The 19,296-nt window shown below is 38.8% G+C and overlaps 1 protein-coding gene across 3 annotated transcripts in view; it reads left to right on the forward strand.

Annotated features, from left to right (window-relative positions):
* The window catches only part of nsun6 (NOP2/Sun RNA methyltransferase 6), a 31,612-nt gene that overhangs the window by 121 nt on the left and 12,195 nt on the right, over positions 1 to 19,296 (forward strand). Inside the window, exons 2-8 of one of the 3 annotated variants that reach the window (XM_059972155.1) lie at positions 7,451 to 7,564; positions 8,158 to 8,313; positions 12,512 to 12,600; positions 13,605 to 13,714; positions 14,782 to 14,935; positions 17,085 to 17,166; positions 17,587 to 17,706. In XM_059972155.1, coding sequence (XP_059828138.1) covers positions 7,487 to 7,564; positions 8,158 to 8,313; positions 12,512 to 12,600; positions 13,605 to 13,714; positions 14,782 to 14,935; positions 17,085 to 17,166; positions 17,587 to 17,706 — 789 coding nt within the window. In that variant the 5' untranslated portion in view covers positions 7,451 to 7,486. Of the gene's footprint in view, positions 1 to 8; positions 7,565 to 8,157; positions 8,314 to 12,511; positions 12,601 to 13,604; positions 13,715 to 14,150; positions 14,289 to 14,781; positions 14,936 to 17,084; positions 17,167 to 17,586; positions 17,707 to 19,296 lie in introns of those variants that run through there. The other 2 variants (XM_059972154.1, XM_059972156.1) reach the window with 2 other exon arrangements.

Raw genomic sequence — 19,296 nt, forward strand, 5'->3', positions numbered from 1 at the left:
GTGGGAGAAAGTTGTTTGTGGGGCGGCGGGTCAAGTTTAAAGAGCTTTCGATTCGGCGTGGGTTCCTGGTTAGTGCCCTCCGATGGCCTTGAGGGGTAGAGAAGGAGGAGGCACACTGGCCATGCAATCGCGGAAATGTGTAGCATTGTGTTCCTTGCTGATCTTGAAATTTAAACAGATGTTGCACTAATCCCAAATGAAAGTCGGATAGATTTCAGTAGCTGGCAAAATAGGAGAAGAGAGCACATGTGAATCCGAATCAGGTTTAATACTGGCATATGTCGTGAAATCTGCGTTTTGCGGCAGAGGTCCATTGCAATACATAATGATAAAAACAATAAATTACAGTAAGAGCTGCATATATGAAATAAGAAAATTAAATATGTAGTGGGAAAAGGGGGGAGGGGTTAATTGGAAATTGATGGCAGAGGGGAAAAAGCTGTTCCTGAAATGTTGAATGTGTGTTTTCAGTCAGTGTCCTGTACCATCTCCTTGATAGTAGCGATGATAAGAGGGTATGTGCAGGGTGATGGGGGTTCTTAATAACGGATGCTGCCTTTTTGTGGTATTGTCTTTTGAAGGTGTATGCCTCTACACCAGACGGTGATGCAATCAGTTAGAAGGCTCTGTAGAAATTCGGGACGTTTTGGCCTGAAATGTTGTCATTACCTCCTCCCATAGATGCTGTCTGGCCTGCTGAGTTCTGCCAGCATTTTGTGTTTTTATTTATCTCTAGCATCTGCAGATTCACTCATGTTGCCTTAGAACTCCTGTTGTACCTTCTTTGTAATTACATTAATATTTTGGGTCCCAGATAGACCACCAGAGATCTTGACACCCAGGAACTTGAAGCTGCTCACCCTTTCCACTTGTGATCCCTCGATGAGGACTAGTGTATGTCCCCTCAACTTCCCCTCCTTGAATCCACAATCAACTCCTTTGTGTTACAGACACTGAGTGCAAGGTTGTTGCTGCGACAGCAGTCATCCAGCTGATCTACCTCTCTCCTGTATGCCTCCTCATCATCATCATCATCTGAAATTCTGCCAATCATAATTGTATTGGTAATTATATAGATGGCATTTGAGCTGTGCTAGTCACACTTGTGGGTATAGAGAGTAGAGCTAAGCACACATCTTTGAGGTGCATCGTGCATAAAGATTAATTTTTTGGGTGGTAAAGGCTTTTGGCATGATTACCTTCATTGTTTGGGACATCTAGAAGTTTAAAATTTGGGAACTTTCGATGTAGCCATATAAAACTATGGTTGGATCACACTTAAGTTCTGGTAACTGTGTGATGGGAATGATACGGAGAGGGTGCAGAAACAGTTGATCAGCATGATGCCTAGATTAGAGGTATCAGCCTCTAATGAGATGTTGGATAAACTTGCATTCATTTTTCTGGAATGCTGAATAATGAAGGGTGACTTGATAGAAATATTTATATATTCAAAAAGGTTAAAATAGCATAAATAGTTTATTTCCTCCAGAGTGGTAATGCTAAATGCAAGAAGGCAGAGATTTAAGGAGAGAAGGGGATAGTATAGTATATTGATATACAGACATAGGTGTTTAGCTCAGGAGCATGCTGCCAGGGAAAATGTTGGAAGCACGTATGATAAGAATGTTTTGATAAGCATGTGATTGGGAGGGATATAAGACCATAGGAGCAGACTTAGGGCATCTGGTCCATTTGTCCCATGTGTCAGTGGATGGAATTAGCTTGGATTGGCATCAAGGTTTGGTACAAACTTTGTGGACTGACAGGTAGACTGGGAGCTTGTACTCTCTCGGCATCTGCTGCGGGCTTGTGTCCTTTTGTTGAAAGCACTTGGCAGTTGGTGCCATCCCAAAGGCTTCTCCTGTTTTCTGTGTTCTCTGGGTGCTCTGGTTTCCTCTCATATTCCAAAGGCACCAAGACAATAGGTTTGGGCTTACTGTGTTGTGGGCTGTGGTGGAGTTGGACACATTTCACTGTTGTGTTTTGATGTATACGTGACAAATAAGGCTAATCTTTAATCTTTAAATGGTTATAGACTTCATATTAACACCTTGGTGGGAACTTTGGAAACTTTCAAGGAGGTTTAGAGCATATCCTTGAATCATTTTCTCCAACATCTGGAAATCTCTTGCCACGGTGAACTTGTGTTCCTGTTTAAGCTCTGGTTTCAGGAATATCTGATTTTTTTTTCTCTCTGCACTTACACAGAATTAGGGGTTATGGGGAAAAGGCAGGAAGGTAGAGGTGAGTCCATGGCTAGATCAGCCATGATCTTATTGAATGGTGGAGCAGGCTCAACGGGCCAGATGGTCTACTCCTGCTCCTATTTCTCATGTCTTATGCTCTGCTAATTATTCTACCAAAAAACATAACCTTTGTCCCTCCTACCTGCCCTGCCTGCATGGCTGACTACTCTCTCTGTTATGGAAAGTAAGTATTTATTCTATCCAGGTCAGATATGTTATGTGCAAATCAAAATTAAAACTCTCCTCAGGCCCATTTGTTTCAACCAGAACCGAGTCAAGATAGAAAGTCTCTTCTCGGTACCAAATTTCCAACCCTGGTGATGTCTCCAGTAATCTCTTCAAACCTTCCAATGTTCCTACATCCTTCTTTATTTTTTGATGCTTTCAATATCACCTTCCTGCTCTTTATTCAATGCATCATCAAAGAAAATTGTCTTGAATGTCATTATGGTCACAATTAAATATCCATTCTTTCATCTTCAGGGATTTATGGATCTGTACTCCAAGGTCTCTCCGCACTTGTTAATATTATGCCATTTATTGTTGTTCCTTTTGTTTGTCACACCATTCCCTAGTGCATGGATCTCCATTTGTGAATTCCACATGTACCTACTACCTGGCCTATTAATATGTTGTTTGTCTTTATTTTGTCTATTATCTCTTTTTATGCGTGAGAGGAAAAAATGTTGTGAAGCAGATTGTAGTCAATAAATTTATTTTGAAATATTGTCCTTATCGTAATTGAAATAAAGAATCCAGTCTAAGTACTGAACATCTCAAAAATTGTAACATAGTAATCATGCGACAGTTTATCTCTTCTGATGTTTATAACAAGAGACATCGGCAAGGGCACCAGCAATAACTCACTAGCTCACCTTTTCTGGGTGAAAATATGGACTTGATTTAAAGACTCGGTTGTGAAGAAGGTGAATGCAATGTTGGCATTCATTTCTAGAGGTATAGAATATAAGGGCTAGGATGTAATGTTGAAGTAATATAAGGCATTGGTGAGACCAAACTTGGAGTATTATGTGCAGTTTTGAGCTGCTTATTTTAGAAAGGAGATACTGACATTGTAGAGGGTTCAGAGAAGATTCACGAGAATGATTCCAGGAATGAGAGGGTTACCGTATGAGGAATGTCTGGCAGCCCTTGGGCTGTATTACCTGGAGTTCAGGAGATTGAGGAGGGAAATATTCTGAATGTTAAAAGGCCTGAACAGATTAGATATGGCAAAATTATTTCCCATGGTAGGGGATTCTAGGACAAGAGAGCACAACTTCAGGATTGAAGGATGTCCATTTAGAACTGAGATGTGGAGAAATTACTTTAGTCAGAGGGTGGTAAAATCTGTGGAATCTGTTGCCACAAGCATCTGCGGAGGCCATGTCATTGGGTGTATTTAAGGCAGAAATAGGTTCTTGATTAGCCAGGGCATCAAAGGGTATGGGGTGGAAGCAGGGGAGTGGGGATGACTGGATGAAGTGGATCAGCCCATGATTGAATGGTGGGATAGACTCAATGGGCCGAATAGCCTACTTCTGCTCCTATATCTTATGGTCTTATGGACTCCTCAGAAAGGTAACACTGTCAGCAGTATCTGAATTATGTGTAAAGGGGGTTTCTTCTTATTTCTTTGTTACTGTGTATGTAATCAAAAGGGCTTCTTTGTTTTGTTAACTAGCAGGAATGCTAATTTACTGATAACGAGAATAGTATTCCTTTGTAAACCAAATGGGGATTAATGTTCTTTCTTCTGAGTCTGTAAGCTTTTGTTGACGGGCTTTTGGGGAGATCGGTGCGAGGGGGTTTAGAGAGAGGTCGCAATGCTGTAAGCTGGGCGAGGAACGGACCCCAAGCGGGGGTCCGAGGCCAGGTGGTACTCCGAGGAGGGGGGATGAAGCTAGATATGCTTGGTTGACCACTTGGAGGGTCCTGAGCTGCGAGTCGAGGAGTTCGGAGGGGATCGAATGGTGGCCAGAAGACTTCAGTAATTGAGCTCCAACGGTTGTGCATGAAGTGGTTTGGACTTTGATAAGTTTGGCGCCTTTTCTTTATTTTTTCTCTTCATGTATACTGTATTGTTATTAATCACTTAGTTATAGTAATCTTTATAAATTGTACTCATTTAATCGCTTATGGTGTGCTGTCTGTTTTTGGGTGAGGCGGGGACATCACGCAGCATCCACACCAGCTGATTACCCAGTTTGGCGGGGCCGAAGGCTGCTCCCCCTAGACGAGAACGAGCTGAGCGAGCCTGAGGTGACCCAGGGGGTTACATATGTTTTTAAACATGTTTGGATTCCATCCAGGAAGAAGATTCTTAGAGAAGGCCAGTAATCTGTGTTTATTTAAATTTAAAGATAGTAAAACAATATAGTTGCACAGCAATGGATGGCAGGTCAAAAGTCAGACAAAATATGAAATACAGCAAACAGTGATTAAAGGGAAGAAAAGATTAAAGCTTGAGATAAAGGTAGCAAGGAATTTAAAAACAGATGGTAAGATATTTTAAGAGTTAATCAGTATTGATCCAATAGAGTATCAGTGGAATTAATAATGGAAAACTGAGGATGACAAATGCATTCTTTGCATCGTCAAGTATTTTGCTGTAGTCTTCTCAATGAAAGATGAGTAACATCTTGTGTAACTCTCACTCAGTAAAGAACTGATTGTTGACTTCAGGAAGGAGAAGAAGGGTGAACATGCACCAGGCTACAATGGGGAATTGGATCAGTGATGGATATAGTCAGCAGTTTTAAATTCCTGGGCATTAACATGTCGGATGATCTGTCAGGGCCCAACACATAGATGAACTCATAAGGAAGGCATGCCAGCATCTTTACTTCCTTTGGAGTTGAGGAGGTTTGGCTTGTCATTAAACACTAACAAACCTCTACAGATAATAATGTTGAAAATATCCAGTCTGGTTGAATTATGGTCTGGTATGGCAGTTCGAATGCAGAGGTGTGTAAGAAATTGTAGAAAGTAGTGGACACTGTCTATTACTTCACTGCCACATTACTCCTCACCATTGGTGCTGTCTACACTTCAAAGTTCGAAGTAAATTTATTACTGAAGTCTGTATATGTTGCCATATACTACCCTGACATTCATCGTCTAGCAGGCATTCACTGTAGAACACAGAAATCCAATAGCATCAATAAAAAAAATCTACACACAAACTTCAACAAACTTATATAGATGTGTAATGGTGAGTATATTGACTGGCTGCATCACAACCTGGTATGGAAACGCCAATGCCCTTGAATGGAATATCCTATTGTTATGCCTACAGCCCCCTCCTTTTTGAGAATCGCAGGATCGCTATTGATTTGGGTCACGAGACCCAGGAAATGAGAGAGAGAGACGTTTGGAATGTCTTGACCCCCCCCCCAGCGATATAAAGCTACGGGAAACGGCCATTGTCTCTTGGAGATGGGATTGTGTATTACAATACTGTGCTTCGTTGAAGCCCTCAGGCAAAGTGGGCTGGTTGGTGGAGGGATTGCATCATCCCAACCAGATTGACATCTGAGACCCTGTGAGTCAGGATAAAAAAGGGTCTGTGGGAACAGCCCCTCAGACGCACCAGAAGAAACGCTAGCGATCCCGTAATAGCGGAAGCTGGTGGGGGGAGGCCACGTGCGTTTGGTTCCATTTGCCCCGGAACCGGTGTCCTTTACCACTGAAGAACGACTTTTAGCTAACAACGGGGAAACCAAGTCTCAATGACTCTCGAAGGATTGACATCATAAAAGGAATGGGCAAGTTTTAACCTGTCTTTCTCTCAAACCAAAACGCTGCAGCTTGAACGAACTAAGTGACGTTTATATTTCCATTGGACAATACATTATCCCCTAGACAACGATAGAGCTATTTCTTATTGATTATTATTATATCTGCACTTTAGATTTAGTATTGATGATGTATATTATCTGTGTGTTTGCATTGATATTATTTTGTGTATTTTTAATCAATAAATACTGTTAAAATAGTACCATCAGACTTCAACGGACCTCTCTATCTTTGCTGGTAAGTGACCCAGTTATGGGGTTCATAACACTATAAAAAAATAGATACGGTCCAGTCCATATCATCTAAAGCCTTCCCTACCACTGAAGACAAATACACAAAATGTTGTTGCAGGAAAACAGCATTCATCATCAGGATCTTCCACCACTCAGCACATTCTGACTTCTCCCTGCGACTATCAGTTCAAGAACAGTTATGATCCCTCAACCATCAGGCTCTTGAACCAGAAAAGATAACTTCACTCACTCCATCACTGAAATGCTCCCACGATCTATGGACTCATTTTCAAGGAAACTTCATCTTCTGTTCTTGATATTTAACGTTTGTTTATTTATTATTATTATTTCTTTCTTTTTGTATTTACACAATTTACTGTCTTTTGCACACTGGTTGGTGTGCACAGTGTTCTTTCGCTGATTCTATTGTTAATAGTCTATTATTTATTTATTGAGTATGCCCACAAGAAAATGAATCTCGGTATTGAATATGGGATCATACATATACTTTGATAATAAATTTACATTGAACTTTTAACTTTATATTGACAAACAACCAATGTGCAAACAAACCCTAAACTAGAAATAACCTGCTTCGTGCCTGAACTTGGTGCCTAGTATCTGACTGGTTTAATTATTTAACTTTTTGCAATCTGATGCTATCCTCTTCATCTGTTAAACGTTGCTATATTTTGTTGCCTTGGGTTTGAGTTCCAGTGTGCGGTTTTTAATGTCACTTGCCCAAATCAACATGAGCACAGTCTCTTTCATGCTTTTCTTCCACAACACCTCACCCCAACTATTTTTGCTTTCCATCATCAAACTTAGCTGCGGCACACCACAACATATTTAGTAATCAGCTCATTGTTAGCAGTCAGATTTTCCTTTTCTGAGCAATTATTCTTGCTCTATGCATTCAGTGGCATGAGTTTCATCCTTTTATATGGGAAAAAGTATATATAATGTTTACTTCAGAGCAATGCTGAATTTCTTCCTACAATCTTGGTTTCACTGAAATGTACTTTTTTCATCATCCCACTCCTTTTAACCTACGACTGTGATTTAGGGCAGCATAGATGGCACAAACTTAGGCATTATCACTCGTGCAGTAACATAAACCTTGAGTTTGTTACAGATTTTGTGTTGCTCTGACATTTGTGTTATTTTCAGTGAATTTCAGGTTGTGAGATCAATGAACAGGCAGAAATGTTGTCCGTGTTCCCCAAAATTTCTCTCAAACCTGAGGTGGAGAAATACCTTAGAAGTGTTTTCAGGAATAAAGAGGTAAGAATTTTAAAACCTATTCTATTTTGAGCTAATTAGTCATTTTTATATTCATTGACACAAACAACTTTGTAAAAAGTTAGAGAAAATTCAAGTATGTAGTTATATAAAATGCAATGGTAGGATCCAGAACACAAGCACAATGCTGGAGGAACTCAGCAGGCCAGGCATCATGTATGGAAAAGAGTACAGTCAACATTTCAGGCCGAGATCCTTTGTCAAGGCTGGAGAAAAAAGGATGAGTAGATTTAAAAGGTGAACTTACAGCGTTTGCAGATTTTCTCTTGTTTGTGAGAGGAACCAGAATGTTGTCTACTAAATAGTTTTTAATCTTAACTTTATTTCTGGAATTATATAGTTATGGATAATACATTTAAAGAAAAAATGTTTGATATTCCTAGCTTGCTTAATTTATATTGACTTAATATTTATTTTCAAGAAGTAAGTTTCTTGAAAATAGTGGATATATTTTAACAATATTTATAATTCCATGGCTATTAAGGTTTAAAGTTGTTGATTTCATTCACTTAAAAGGTTTGACTTTATTTAGTGTTTATTTCTTATCAACAGTCTTTTGTTTGTTTTGTTTTCAGCTTCTGTCTAGTTTGGGTGCTGAGGAGTGGAATGTCAAATTTGAAACTCTTTTAAGCTGTTTGTCCCATCCTCCAGCTTTCACAAGCGTCAGAGTCAATACTTGCTTGGTTTCGATTGATCGTGCTAAAAAGTTGCTTGCTGAAGAGATTCAGAAGGTTTGATTTTGTTCATGTTTTAAAGATGTTAAATTCCCCCCCCCCCCCCCATAACTGCCAATATTTGATTCTATGCAGAGTCCATGGTTTGGTGCTGGTTTGATAAGGTAGTTTGATACTTGATTTGTCATGAAATCCAGCAGGGGAGTGCAATATTGTAGGAATTCCTCACAACGATACATGCATGGACATGCAAACCAGTCTGCAAGGGACTAGGAAACACGGCAGTTAATGTAAATAAAATATGCTGCATGAACACAAGAGGATAGGCGTCATTTGTAGAAGGAGAAACAGATAATGCTTCAGGGTGAAGGTTTTTCATCAAACAAGTTTTTTTTTAATTTGAGGACAAATGGAGTATCTCTGATAAGCTGAGGCAAGAATTGGGTGGTAATAAGCTTTAAAATAGCTTGTAGAGATAATGGGAGTTAGATATATAGAATCTGAGCAAGAAGTATAGAAGTTATGGGATGAGGGCATTTAGAGACACACAAAACACAGGAAAAAATAATTGCAAGATAGAGAGCTGTGGGCTATCTGAGCTGGTCCATCTGTGCTAATGCACGAAGAAAATTGAGGCAATGTCACAGATTGGCTAGCCAGTTCAAATACAGACAGAAAGCAAGTTAGCTGAAGTTGTAGAATTCAAGATCAAGTCCAGAACTCTGCAGTGTGCAATAGCTTTTTCAGACCTGTCATATAAATACCGTGGCTGCAAAAGCTGTCAGATGCTACTTCCATAGCTGTGAGTGACTCCCCTTCTTACCCCATTCCTGACCTATTTAATTGTTTGTTTTTTTTCTCTCTCTCTCTGCCCATCACTCTGCCTGTTCTCCATCTCCCTCTGGTGCTTCTCCCCCACCCCCCAACTTTCTCCCGAGGCCTCCCGTCCCATGATCCTCTCCCTTCTCCAGCTCTATCACTTTCGCCAATCACTTTTCCAGCTCTTAGCTTCATCCACCCCCCCCCCCATCGTGTTCTCCTATCATTTTGCATTTCCCCTCCCCGCCACTACTTTCAAATCTTCAAATCTCTTATTATCCTTCCTTTCAATTAGTCCTGACGAAGGGTCTCGGTCCGAAACGTCGACAGTGCTTCTCCCTATAGATGCTGCCAGGCCTGCTGTGTTCCACCAGCATTTTGAGTGTTGTTTGAATTTCCAGCATCTGCAGATTTCCTTGTGTTTGCAAAATGAATTTCTTTTTTTACACAGAGTGGTTGGAGCCTTGAATGCCCTGCTAGTGGAGATAGTAGAAATGGATACAATAGAAATGTTTAAGAGGCAATTAGATAGACCTGAGCAGACAGGGGAGAGACAGCTATGGACTGTGAGATGGTCCACAGGGTGGTGAGGTTAGTTAGACTGGAACTGTGCCAGAGCAGACATGGTGAAGTGAAGGCTGTGTTCCTGTGCTGTACTGTTCTATGTTCAGATTTATCTCCAAGTCACACGATATCCTGATTGGTATTGTTGTTGCTGATATTGCTGTTACTTCAGTGTCACCCTATGCAAAATCCTTTTAGGTTATCTTCTTTGGAAATACTGTACCAGTTCAAGAAGGTGACTCATCACCACTACTGCCACCACAAAAATAATTAGGTTCAGACAACAATATCTGGCCTGTCTGTGAGACTTTCACATTCCATTAAAGAATTAACACAAACTTTTGGCTATAGGAGTAGTGCACTTATGAGTTTGTACTTGATGGTAAGTAGGTCACCATTTACTGCCTTTTCTAAGCCACTGTCTGGTCTGGACCAAGTCTGTACTTAATTAATTAACTTAAAAGTTGTCTGGAGATTATTCTAACTGCAGTTGAATTATAACATTTGCAGATGATGATCCTGTTTATCAAGTTCAGGTTTATCATCAATAAAACCCTATACATGTAAGGTAAGCAACACACACACAACATGCTGGTGGAACACAGCAGGCCAGGCAGCATCTATAAGGAGAATCACTATCGTCCTGACGAAGGGTCTCGGCCCAAAACATCTCCCTATAGATGCTGCCTGGCCTGCTGTGTTCCACCAGCATTTTGTGTGTGTTGCTTGAGTTTCCAGCATCTGCAGATTTCCTCGTGTTGACGTAAGGTAATGTTACCATAAATAACTTAACAAATAATAAGGTGCATTTACAACCCAGGTCAAAAAGTAAACAGCATACATTATTGTTGTTTCATGTGTGATGTGACCTGGGTAGCGGCAGGGAATTCAGTAAGTCTCATGGCTTAGGGGAAGAAGCTGTTTTCCATTCCTGTTTAGTCCTTGTCCAAATACTATGGAACCTCTTGCCTGATGGTCCCGGAGCAAAGAGATTGTTAGACGGATGGGAGAAATTATTGACAATGCTAAGGGCCCTGTGTACACGTCTCTTCAGATAGGTGGAAGAGAGACCCCAATGATCCTCTCAATAGTCCTTGCAATCCTTTGTTGGGTCTTGCAGTCATATACCTTGTGATTCCTGTAGCAGACAGTGATATAGCTGGTGAGGACACTCAATTGGTTAGAATTGACGGCAGGGAGGGGGAGGAGCTTTGCTCACCTCAATCTCCTTAGGAAGTGGGGGCTCTGCTTTGTTTTCCTGGCTAAAGAGGTGGTGTTGAGGTACCAGGTGAGATCAAAATACCGCTAACATTTTACTTTACATAAAATATTAAAAAGAACATTCTGTGAGAAGTAATTAAACTCCGGACTATTCTAAAAACTCTGGGAATTCACAACATTCCAAGATCTTTCATTAAGGCTGGCTACTATTAATAAGTGTCCCAGTAATTTCTGCTGGTTTACCAGAACACTACAGAGAAGTGAGCCACTGGCGTAAATTGCCAAAAGATTGATTAATAAACGATGTCTGGTTACCCAAACAGGTGTCAGCCCAGCTGCACGCATTTTAATTATTTGTGAGCTCCAGAGGAAAGTGGAATCTCATTGTTGCAATAAATCTTGTTAGCAGTGTCAGACATTGAGAAATTGCCCATCAATGTTTTGGGAAATTAGTCGTGATTGAAAATTTATATGCTACAATAGAGTAGAATTTTCTGCTGGTACATTCTTTTGTTACAAATTTACTGCTTCTACCTGAATGTGGATATTATTGTAAAACAGCAATCAAAATCTCACACTTAGAATTATGTGACATACGTAGAAGTGCAGATGTAAAGAGAATACATTTGATTTTGTTTTAACTGTGAGTTGGACATTGTACTGTTAAGTCTTTTATTTGCAGATGTTTTCTCAAATGAATTGTAAAATCATTATATTGCTTGAAACTTTCAATATATATGTAAAAAGTACTTTTAATTATTATAAATATAATAAACATAATTATGGTAGAAAGCTATTCTCTTCATAGTAGCAAGAGCTTTCAAAAGTGTAGCTAATTACTTTGCCTTTGATATTTTTGTTCTGAAATTTTTTGTTCTGGAACATATTTTTTCAAATAAATATAAAATTTCTACCATGAGAGCGACTGCAATGAGACGACAGGATAGAATAGATACACAAAGTACACTGCAGATGCTGTGGTCAAATCAATACGTACAATCAAGCTGGATGAATTCAGCAGGTCGGGCAGCATCCGTTGAAATGAGCAATCAACGTTTTGGGCCGAGACCCTTTGTCAGGGTAGAATAGATGATGGTCAATAACCTTTCCATATTTGCCTGTTAAAAATCATATTTTACTTAATCTTTTGTTTAAGTGTTCTGAGCATAATGCAAAGGAGTATTCTGCCAGAGCATTTCTTAAGGACTTTATTACAATGGTTGAGGAAATACCGCTTCTAGTTTTAAAAATTGTATTGCTTTGAAATGTGCCTTTTTTAACATTGTAAGGGCAGTATAATGGAATAACAAGTGAATCAAATTAAATAATGACAGGCCATGTGTATGGACTGAACAGTGGTTTTTCATAGAGTGGTTATCCATTTTACAGTTGGAGTTCACTGTGGCAGGGTCGATATTGTGACTGCTGAATACAGGAATAGTGCAGTTGGTAATATGGGGAAAATCAAAAGACTTGGGCTGAAGGACCTGTTTGTGCTAACATTCTGGGATTTTTTTGAAGAGCAAAATAAGTTAGTAGGAGGTCGTAGTCTATATGCTCATTACTATTTATATGTATATATTCCAAAACATTTAAAATATTTGGTGCTTGGCAGTAAGTGCTACAATTTCTTAAAATGTCTTTTTTGCAGGAATTTAAAGGATATCCTATGGATGATATTCCAATATTACAGCATCCAAACCTTCCAGATGTTATTTTAATTCCTAATATTGGTCCCAGGTGTGTAAATATGATTATTTTAAAATGGTATTTGGTATCCAATATAAATTAGCATTGGTTTGTTACTTGTTTGACTGTCTTCACTCAATCTGTATTCCTTAATGGCTTATTGACTTACAGGTAAGTAATATCTCACTTTTCAAAATTCTTGAAATTTCTCCATGATTTCTTCCTAACCTATTTTAGGACCTAAAGCCCTCTGAATTGTGAATCGTGTTCTCTTGATCACTCCCAATTCATCACATCTTTCCCATTGGTAACTGTACCAAGGTTAAAAAGTCTTCCTAACTTCCTCTCAGTCATTTTATTTTAAAATCAACATTCCCTGCTTTGTCTGGTCTTTTTTTTTACATCCTTCCTGTCTGATCTCTTTCTCTTACTTTCTTCTACATCACTTCTCACCTCAGTATCTTTGTCTCCCATCACAACCAATCATCTCAGGAAATTCAACCTCCAATGTAAAATAATGGAAGTGTAGGAACTTGAACAAATGTTAATTAGTACACAGGATCTGAGGATGACTTTTACCATTTGGATGCTGTTGGTAATCTGGAGTGCAATAAATAAGAAGGAAGTGAAGGTTAGTGGCTTCACAAATTCAAGAACTATCTGAATGAGTTTATGAATTACCAAGAATAGCAGGTTATGGGCCGAATAACTGAGAGTGTAGACATACATGGTGGATCAGTGGGCCTGTTATTGTATAGGTATCAGTATGAACATTATTTGAAAACTGTTCTGCTACTATCTGAGAAACAGTACAGCAGCATTAAAGCCAGGACCAGCAGGCTCTGGGACAGCTTCTTCCACCAGACCATCAGACTGATAACTCATGCTGACACAATTGTATTTCTATGTTGTATTGACTGTCCTGTTGTGCATACTATTATAAATTGCATATTGCATATTTAGATGGAGACATAACGTAAAGCTTTTTACTCCTCATGTATATGAAGGATGTAAGTAATAAAGTCAATTCAATTGAATTCAATTCAATTATTCAGGGAGAATCTGCAAAGACATTCCTTTGAAGTGATTGTGGGAGCTCAATGTGGGAATGCAGTACTCCGAGGAGCACATGTTTTTATTCCTGGCATTCTTTCAGCTCCAACATGTGAGTTGCTTTCTTTTTATTTGTCATTTTAATTCTACATGTTGAAGTGGTGGTAACTGGAATGTTGACATTTTTGAAGGGGGCCTAATCTGGTTAAGGTGTTTATCCTGGCATGAGGAGGCATTCAATGGTAATTAAGTACCATGAGGCAATTCATGCAGTCTGAGGGCAATTAAAGCAATTTCAATGATAGCTCAAGCACTCTGAGTGATTTAGAGTAGTATTGACTAGATTAGGACTTTTACCCATAATTTTACTGGATTGCATTGCTCAATAATATATCCCAAACTCTATTTACTTATTTATCAAGAAATCAGGGATACTAGAAATAGTTATTGACAAGTATAAACTATTAATTTGTAGTATGGCATATTGTTAATCTGCAATACTTATTTCAAAACAAGAAAATTGTGCTTGTTGTAAATTTTTGCAGCTTTGATGATGGTGTACAATTTATAATCAACTATTAATTGGAATTGTAAAGCAAAAGAACATCCTTTAAAGCAACGTATCCAATCAATTTATTTCTGTCACATTATATGGTGCTTTGCAACACTAGCAAGCTCCTAAAAATGTAAGTAACTCAAAATATCAAATTTTAATTGAATTCTGTCTCTCCCCCACCCCCATCCCCCAAGTTCCTACTCCTTTTGTTCAAATTAAATATTATCCTATGTCCTGGGTGAATCCACTAAGGTTCTCTCTTTATATACATTTCCAAATACCAAAGATATTTTCAGTGGCATACTAATATTGCTAACAAAATGTGATTGGGAGGGAAAAAGTGGTTCTGGTATCCCAGAGTTGGGTGGGTGGGATATCAGAGTGACTTCCAGTAATTTACAAAGATTAAATACTGCCCTCAAACATTGTAATTTTAGGTTAATGTCATGAATTTCTGTATGATATAGAAATTTCATGATTATTGATAAATATTCTTTAACTGCATCCTTGTTTCCCAAATAAAGTGCAATACTATTCCTTGATGCTGGGTCTTAATTATATTTTCTGTTTATTTGACTGGACAATAGATAAAGAATATTAAATTAACGTTTTTTGTATTTCAGTAATGAAAGCTGGTGATACTGTTTCGGTGTATTCTGATATTCATGGAAAATGCAAAAGGGGTGCAAAGGAATATAAAGGAGCAAAAGTATTTGTAGGGAATGGAATTGCTGAACTGAGCCGCAATGAAATATTTTGTTCAAGTTGTACTTTAAGGTAAGTATTTTACAAATATTATGTGACGTTGTTCTTTAATCTGAAGAAACATTTTTCAGTTTTAAACAAAAATTAAACCATATACCTTGATGCTTATGAATGCGAGTGAGTACTCTCATAGCTAACTTCTATCAGGTTTGGCATATTTTCCTTCAATCCAATCCACGTGTTCATGCGTAGACAATCCATATGTTCATGCGTGTTCTGTGCAGTGCCTCCACGAACTGATCCTTTTGTACAGTTTATCTTATTGATTCAAAATGTAAGGCATTTCTTCATCATCATATTTAAATGAACAATTCTTGTTACCAATGACCAAAAAAGTTGTCATTTTCATATAGTCTATAACTTGATCAACTTTTTTTAATATATGCAGAGTCAAATCATTTTAATTGTATCAGCAATTGACACGTACTGCTGCCTTTCTTGTTATTTATCAAATATTTAAATTTTTGGCTCATGTCAATAGACTTGTGCACTCTTCTGGCCACCTTATTATTTGCTTCAGTGATGCTCGCACAAATATGGAAGGTGGAAAGCTAATACCTGGGAGTATGGCACTAAGTGACCATTTTGCCAATTAAATCTGAAATAGGATATTCTATAAGTTGAAACATTGATCACATTGCATAAAATCCAAATGCAGTGCAACCTCGATATAATTCAAGAGTTACGCACAGCCATCACCATTGTTAAGAGCTGCCTGTGTTATGTCAAACTTAGTGTTGCCTGGCTTAGGACTGCACTGTGACATAGCTAGTAACACTGCTACCTCAGTTCTAGGGATGCATCTCGGCCACATTATCGCTGTGACCAAGAGGGGCTTACCCTGGTCCTCTGTTTTTCTCTCTCATCCCAAAGAAGTGGCGGTTGGTAGATTAATTGGCTACTGTAAATTTCCCCTGGTGTGTACATAAGCAACAGAATTTGGTGGGAGTTGATTGAAAGGAATGTGGAATGCATAAAATGAAATGAGTATAAATGGGCACTTGACCATCAGTATTGACTTGGTGGGCTGAAGGATCTGTATCAATGCTGGATGACTTTGATTTGGGAACTCTTCAAATATCTGCTTTGTTCCATTTACACACACGCACGCATGCATACACACGCGCACTTAAATATAAACAGCTTCTCTTGTATGCACTGCCGTCCCCTCCATTCCATCTTCTATACTGTATTCCATAACAACAATTTATGGAATAGGTCCACAGAATAAGACTGCCAAAACTATTTCATTTCAGAATCATTTGCCCCCTTCTCAGTACTGCTATTGTTAAGTGGGCACTCACAAACATTTTTCTGGGCATATTGCTGCCTCCCTGTGATTCAAGTATCTCAGTGCTATGTGCTAGCGACAGTAGGAGCAGAAAGTTGCAATTCTATAATGTAGGAGTACCGCAGTTGAGTGAGGTCTTATCTACTGTAATAAAATCTGAATGGTCCATGAACCTTACTCCTTTTTATTGCAGTAATTATGGATTTTGCTCCTGCAAAACAACAAATTCTATGTCATATCAGAGAGTGATAATAAACCTGATTCTAAACACAAGAGATTCTGCAGATGCTGGAAATGCAGAATAACGCACAAAATGCAAGAGGAACTCAGACAGCATTTATAGAATAAACAGTCAACATTTTGGGCTGAAATCCTTCATCAAGATTTTTTGATCTGATGACATTTATACAGATTTGTGTTCAGTTCTGTTCACCTCATCATAGGAAGGTTACGGAGAATTGGAGAGGATACAGAGGCGGCTTACCACAGTGCTGCCTTGTTTAGAGGACTTGTGCTATGAGAAGAGGTTGGACAAGCTGATCTGTTTTCTCTAGAGCAGTTGAGGTTGAGGGGAGATTTGATCAAAGTTTATAAAATTATGCAAGGTGTAGACAGAGGAGACATTTTTTCCATGATTGAAATGCCTAATACCGCAGAACATGTATTTATGGCCAGAGGTGGAAAATACAAAGATGTGTGAGGCAAGTTGTTTACACAGTGGTGGAGATCTGGAATGCACTGCCAGAAGCATTGTAAGTATAAATATAAATGTATATAGAGCACATTCTACTCTGCAAAGTGTCTCAATAAAAATAATGTGTATTTATTTATATATGTTTTAAATTTTATTTATTGGTTATTCATTTTCAGGGGTGTGGGAGTCAGAATGACTGAACCTGTCTATGTTACCCCATCATTTGACAACCTAATGAACAACTTTCTGTTTTTACAGGTATAATCTGTACTTATATCTATACTCATATAGATTTTGAAAAAGACCTATGCTTCTGGGATTCTCTTCAGGAAATCCTTCTCTTCAGGATTTTCTGTAATGTTATTACAAATCTTTTTCTATCTTGTAATATTGCATTCCATTCTAGTTTTGCTTTCTATGATTAAAGATGGCTTCTGGTTTGCTAGCAAATGTGTTTGTACTGCATCTGTCTATAATGAATTATAGCTTATTCAAAGTGGTATTCATTTTATTTTAAATGATTTTTACATTTTCTTAGAGTGGTGTGAAAAGTGCCTTTCAGTTCTTTTCTGATATAAATCGTGGACTGCTTTGTTAGGGTTTGGAGATCCTTATTTTAAGGTACTTAAGAATATTATGATATATGGAGTGATGTGTTTCTATTAATACTGAATTCAGAACTTGCCGTCAGTGGTAGTGAGCCACGTGTTGGGTCCTAAGCCTGGAGAGCGAATCTTAGATTTGTGTGCAGGTCCTGGTGGAAAAACTACTCATATTGCAGCATTAATGAAAGATAAGGTAAGGGAAAACAAATATTTGCCCTGGTAGAATACAGTTTAGAAAAACTAATATATGCAATTTTAATGAAAAATGTACTCAATTAAGTCCAGCGTATTATGTGTAATTGTTTACTTTAAAACTTACTTTTCTATAATCATCGGCATAGGCAGGCAGTATTGGTAAAGTTTTCAATGGTCAAGTAAGACTTGACAGTTGAGTTTATAGTCCATGGTCTTCGGATCAGGTGGGTGAGATGGGCAATAACAATTGCAAACCTGGTAAAGATTGCTGCATTTAGGCTGGACTGTTGTGTGTAACAAAAACCAGGTTTGGTGATTGGGAAGGAATTGCCAGTGGTGAGCAGCAGTACAGACAGAACCAGAGTGGTCTTCACCATATGGTCCTGAATAGGAAAAGCTCTGTATGTTCATGATTTAACATGCATGACTATATGCCTTTTGTTAGCCAATGCCTCTCATTCATTAAATAGGAGAATGATGTGCGTGCACTAGTTTTAACCCAGTCCAAACAGTGGACAGGCTTCTTGGTCCGAGAGCTGGGAAGTTTGTGAGAAGCTGACTGGTGAAGCATGTCCAGCACCTGCCCTCTCAGGCTGACAACAACATTCAAAACAGATCCTTTCGAGCCCTGTTAGTTTGTGTATGAATTAAGCATGTTGACAGTGATCTGGCAAATACAGTACAATATGGGAAACACCCCACTAGTTAACAGTTTGTCAACCTGAAAATCACATTCTGTCACTAATCAGGAGCGGTGGCAGAAGCAGATATAATAGCAATGTTTAAGAGGCAATGAGACAGGCCAACAACAGGCTGTGAATAGATTGATGCAGACCATATGCAGGCAAATGGGATTAATTAGATTGGCATCATGGTCAGATCAGACACGTGGACCCAAGGGATTGTTACCGTGCTGTTCTGTATAAACGTCAGCTATGTGCAGCTGAGAATTTTAATTTCACCATCAGGCCTCCAGCAAAATTGAGGTAGAATTGTGATAGATGTATTAAATTTTTATGCTGTTGATTATGAACTATTTCCTAGGGATGGTTAAAGGAAAACTGGTAGTGGCTTTACATCTCAGCTCTTCAGATGTAATGATCTTAAGTTAATATAGTTTGGTTTTGGATATTCATTTAAGTTATTTAGTAAATCTTTGCATGTTAAAATTTGTATTCCCTATGATTGGAATTGAACTTTGGTGCTGTGGTGAATTGTTCTTTGGAAAAATATCATTCAAATTTCTATCCCCATTCCCATTCCAAAGTGTCAGACCGTGGCCTCTTCTGCCGCAATGAGGCCAGTCTCAGTGTGGTGGAGCAAGCAACACCTCATACTCCATCTAGGAAATCTCAAACCCAGTGGCATGAACATGGATTTTTCCTTCCCCCTTTCATCTTCTTTCATTCCCCACTTAGCCTCTTACCTGCTCTCTTCACCTGCCTGTCACATCCCTGGTGCCCCTTCTTCTTCCCTTTCTCCCATGGTGCACTCTCCTTTCCTATCAGATTCCTTCTTCTCCAGCCCTTTACCTTTCCCACCCACCTAGCTTCACCTACCACTTTCTAGCTCGTCCTCCTTCCCCTCC

This window comes from Hypanus sabinus, chromosome 6, assembly GCF_030144855.1.
Source record: "Hypanus sabinus isolate sHypSab1 chromosome 6, sHypSab1.hap1, whole genome shotgun sequence".
Lineage (NCBI taxonomy): Eukaryota > Metazoa > Chordata > Chondrichthyes > Myliobatiformes > Dasyatidae > Hypanus > Hypanus sabinus.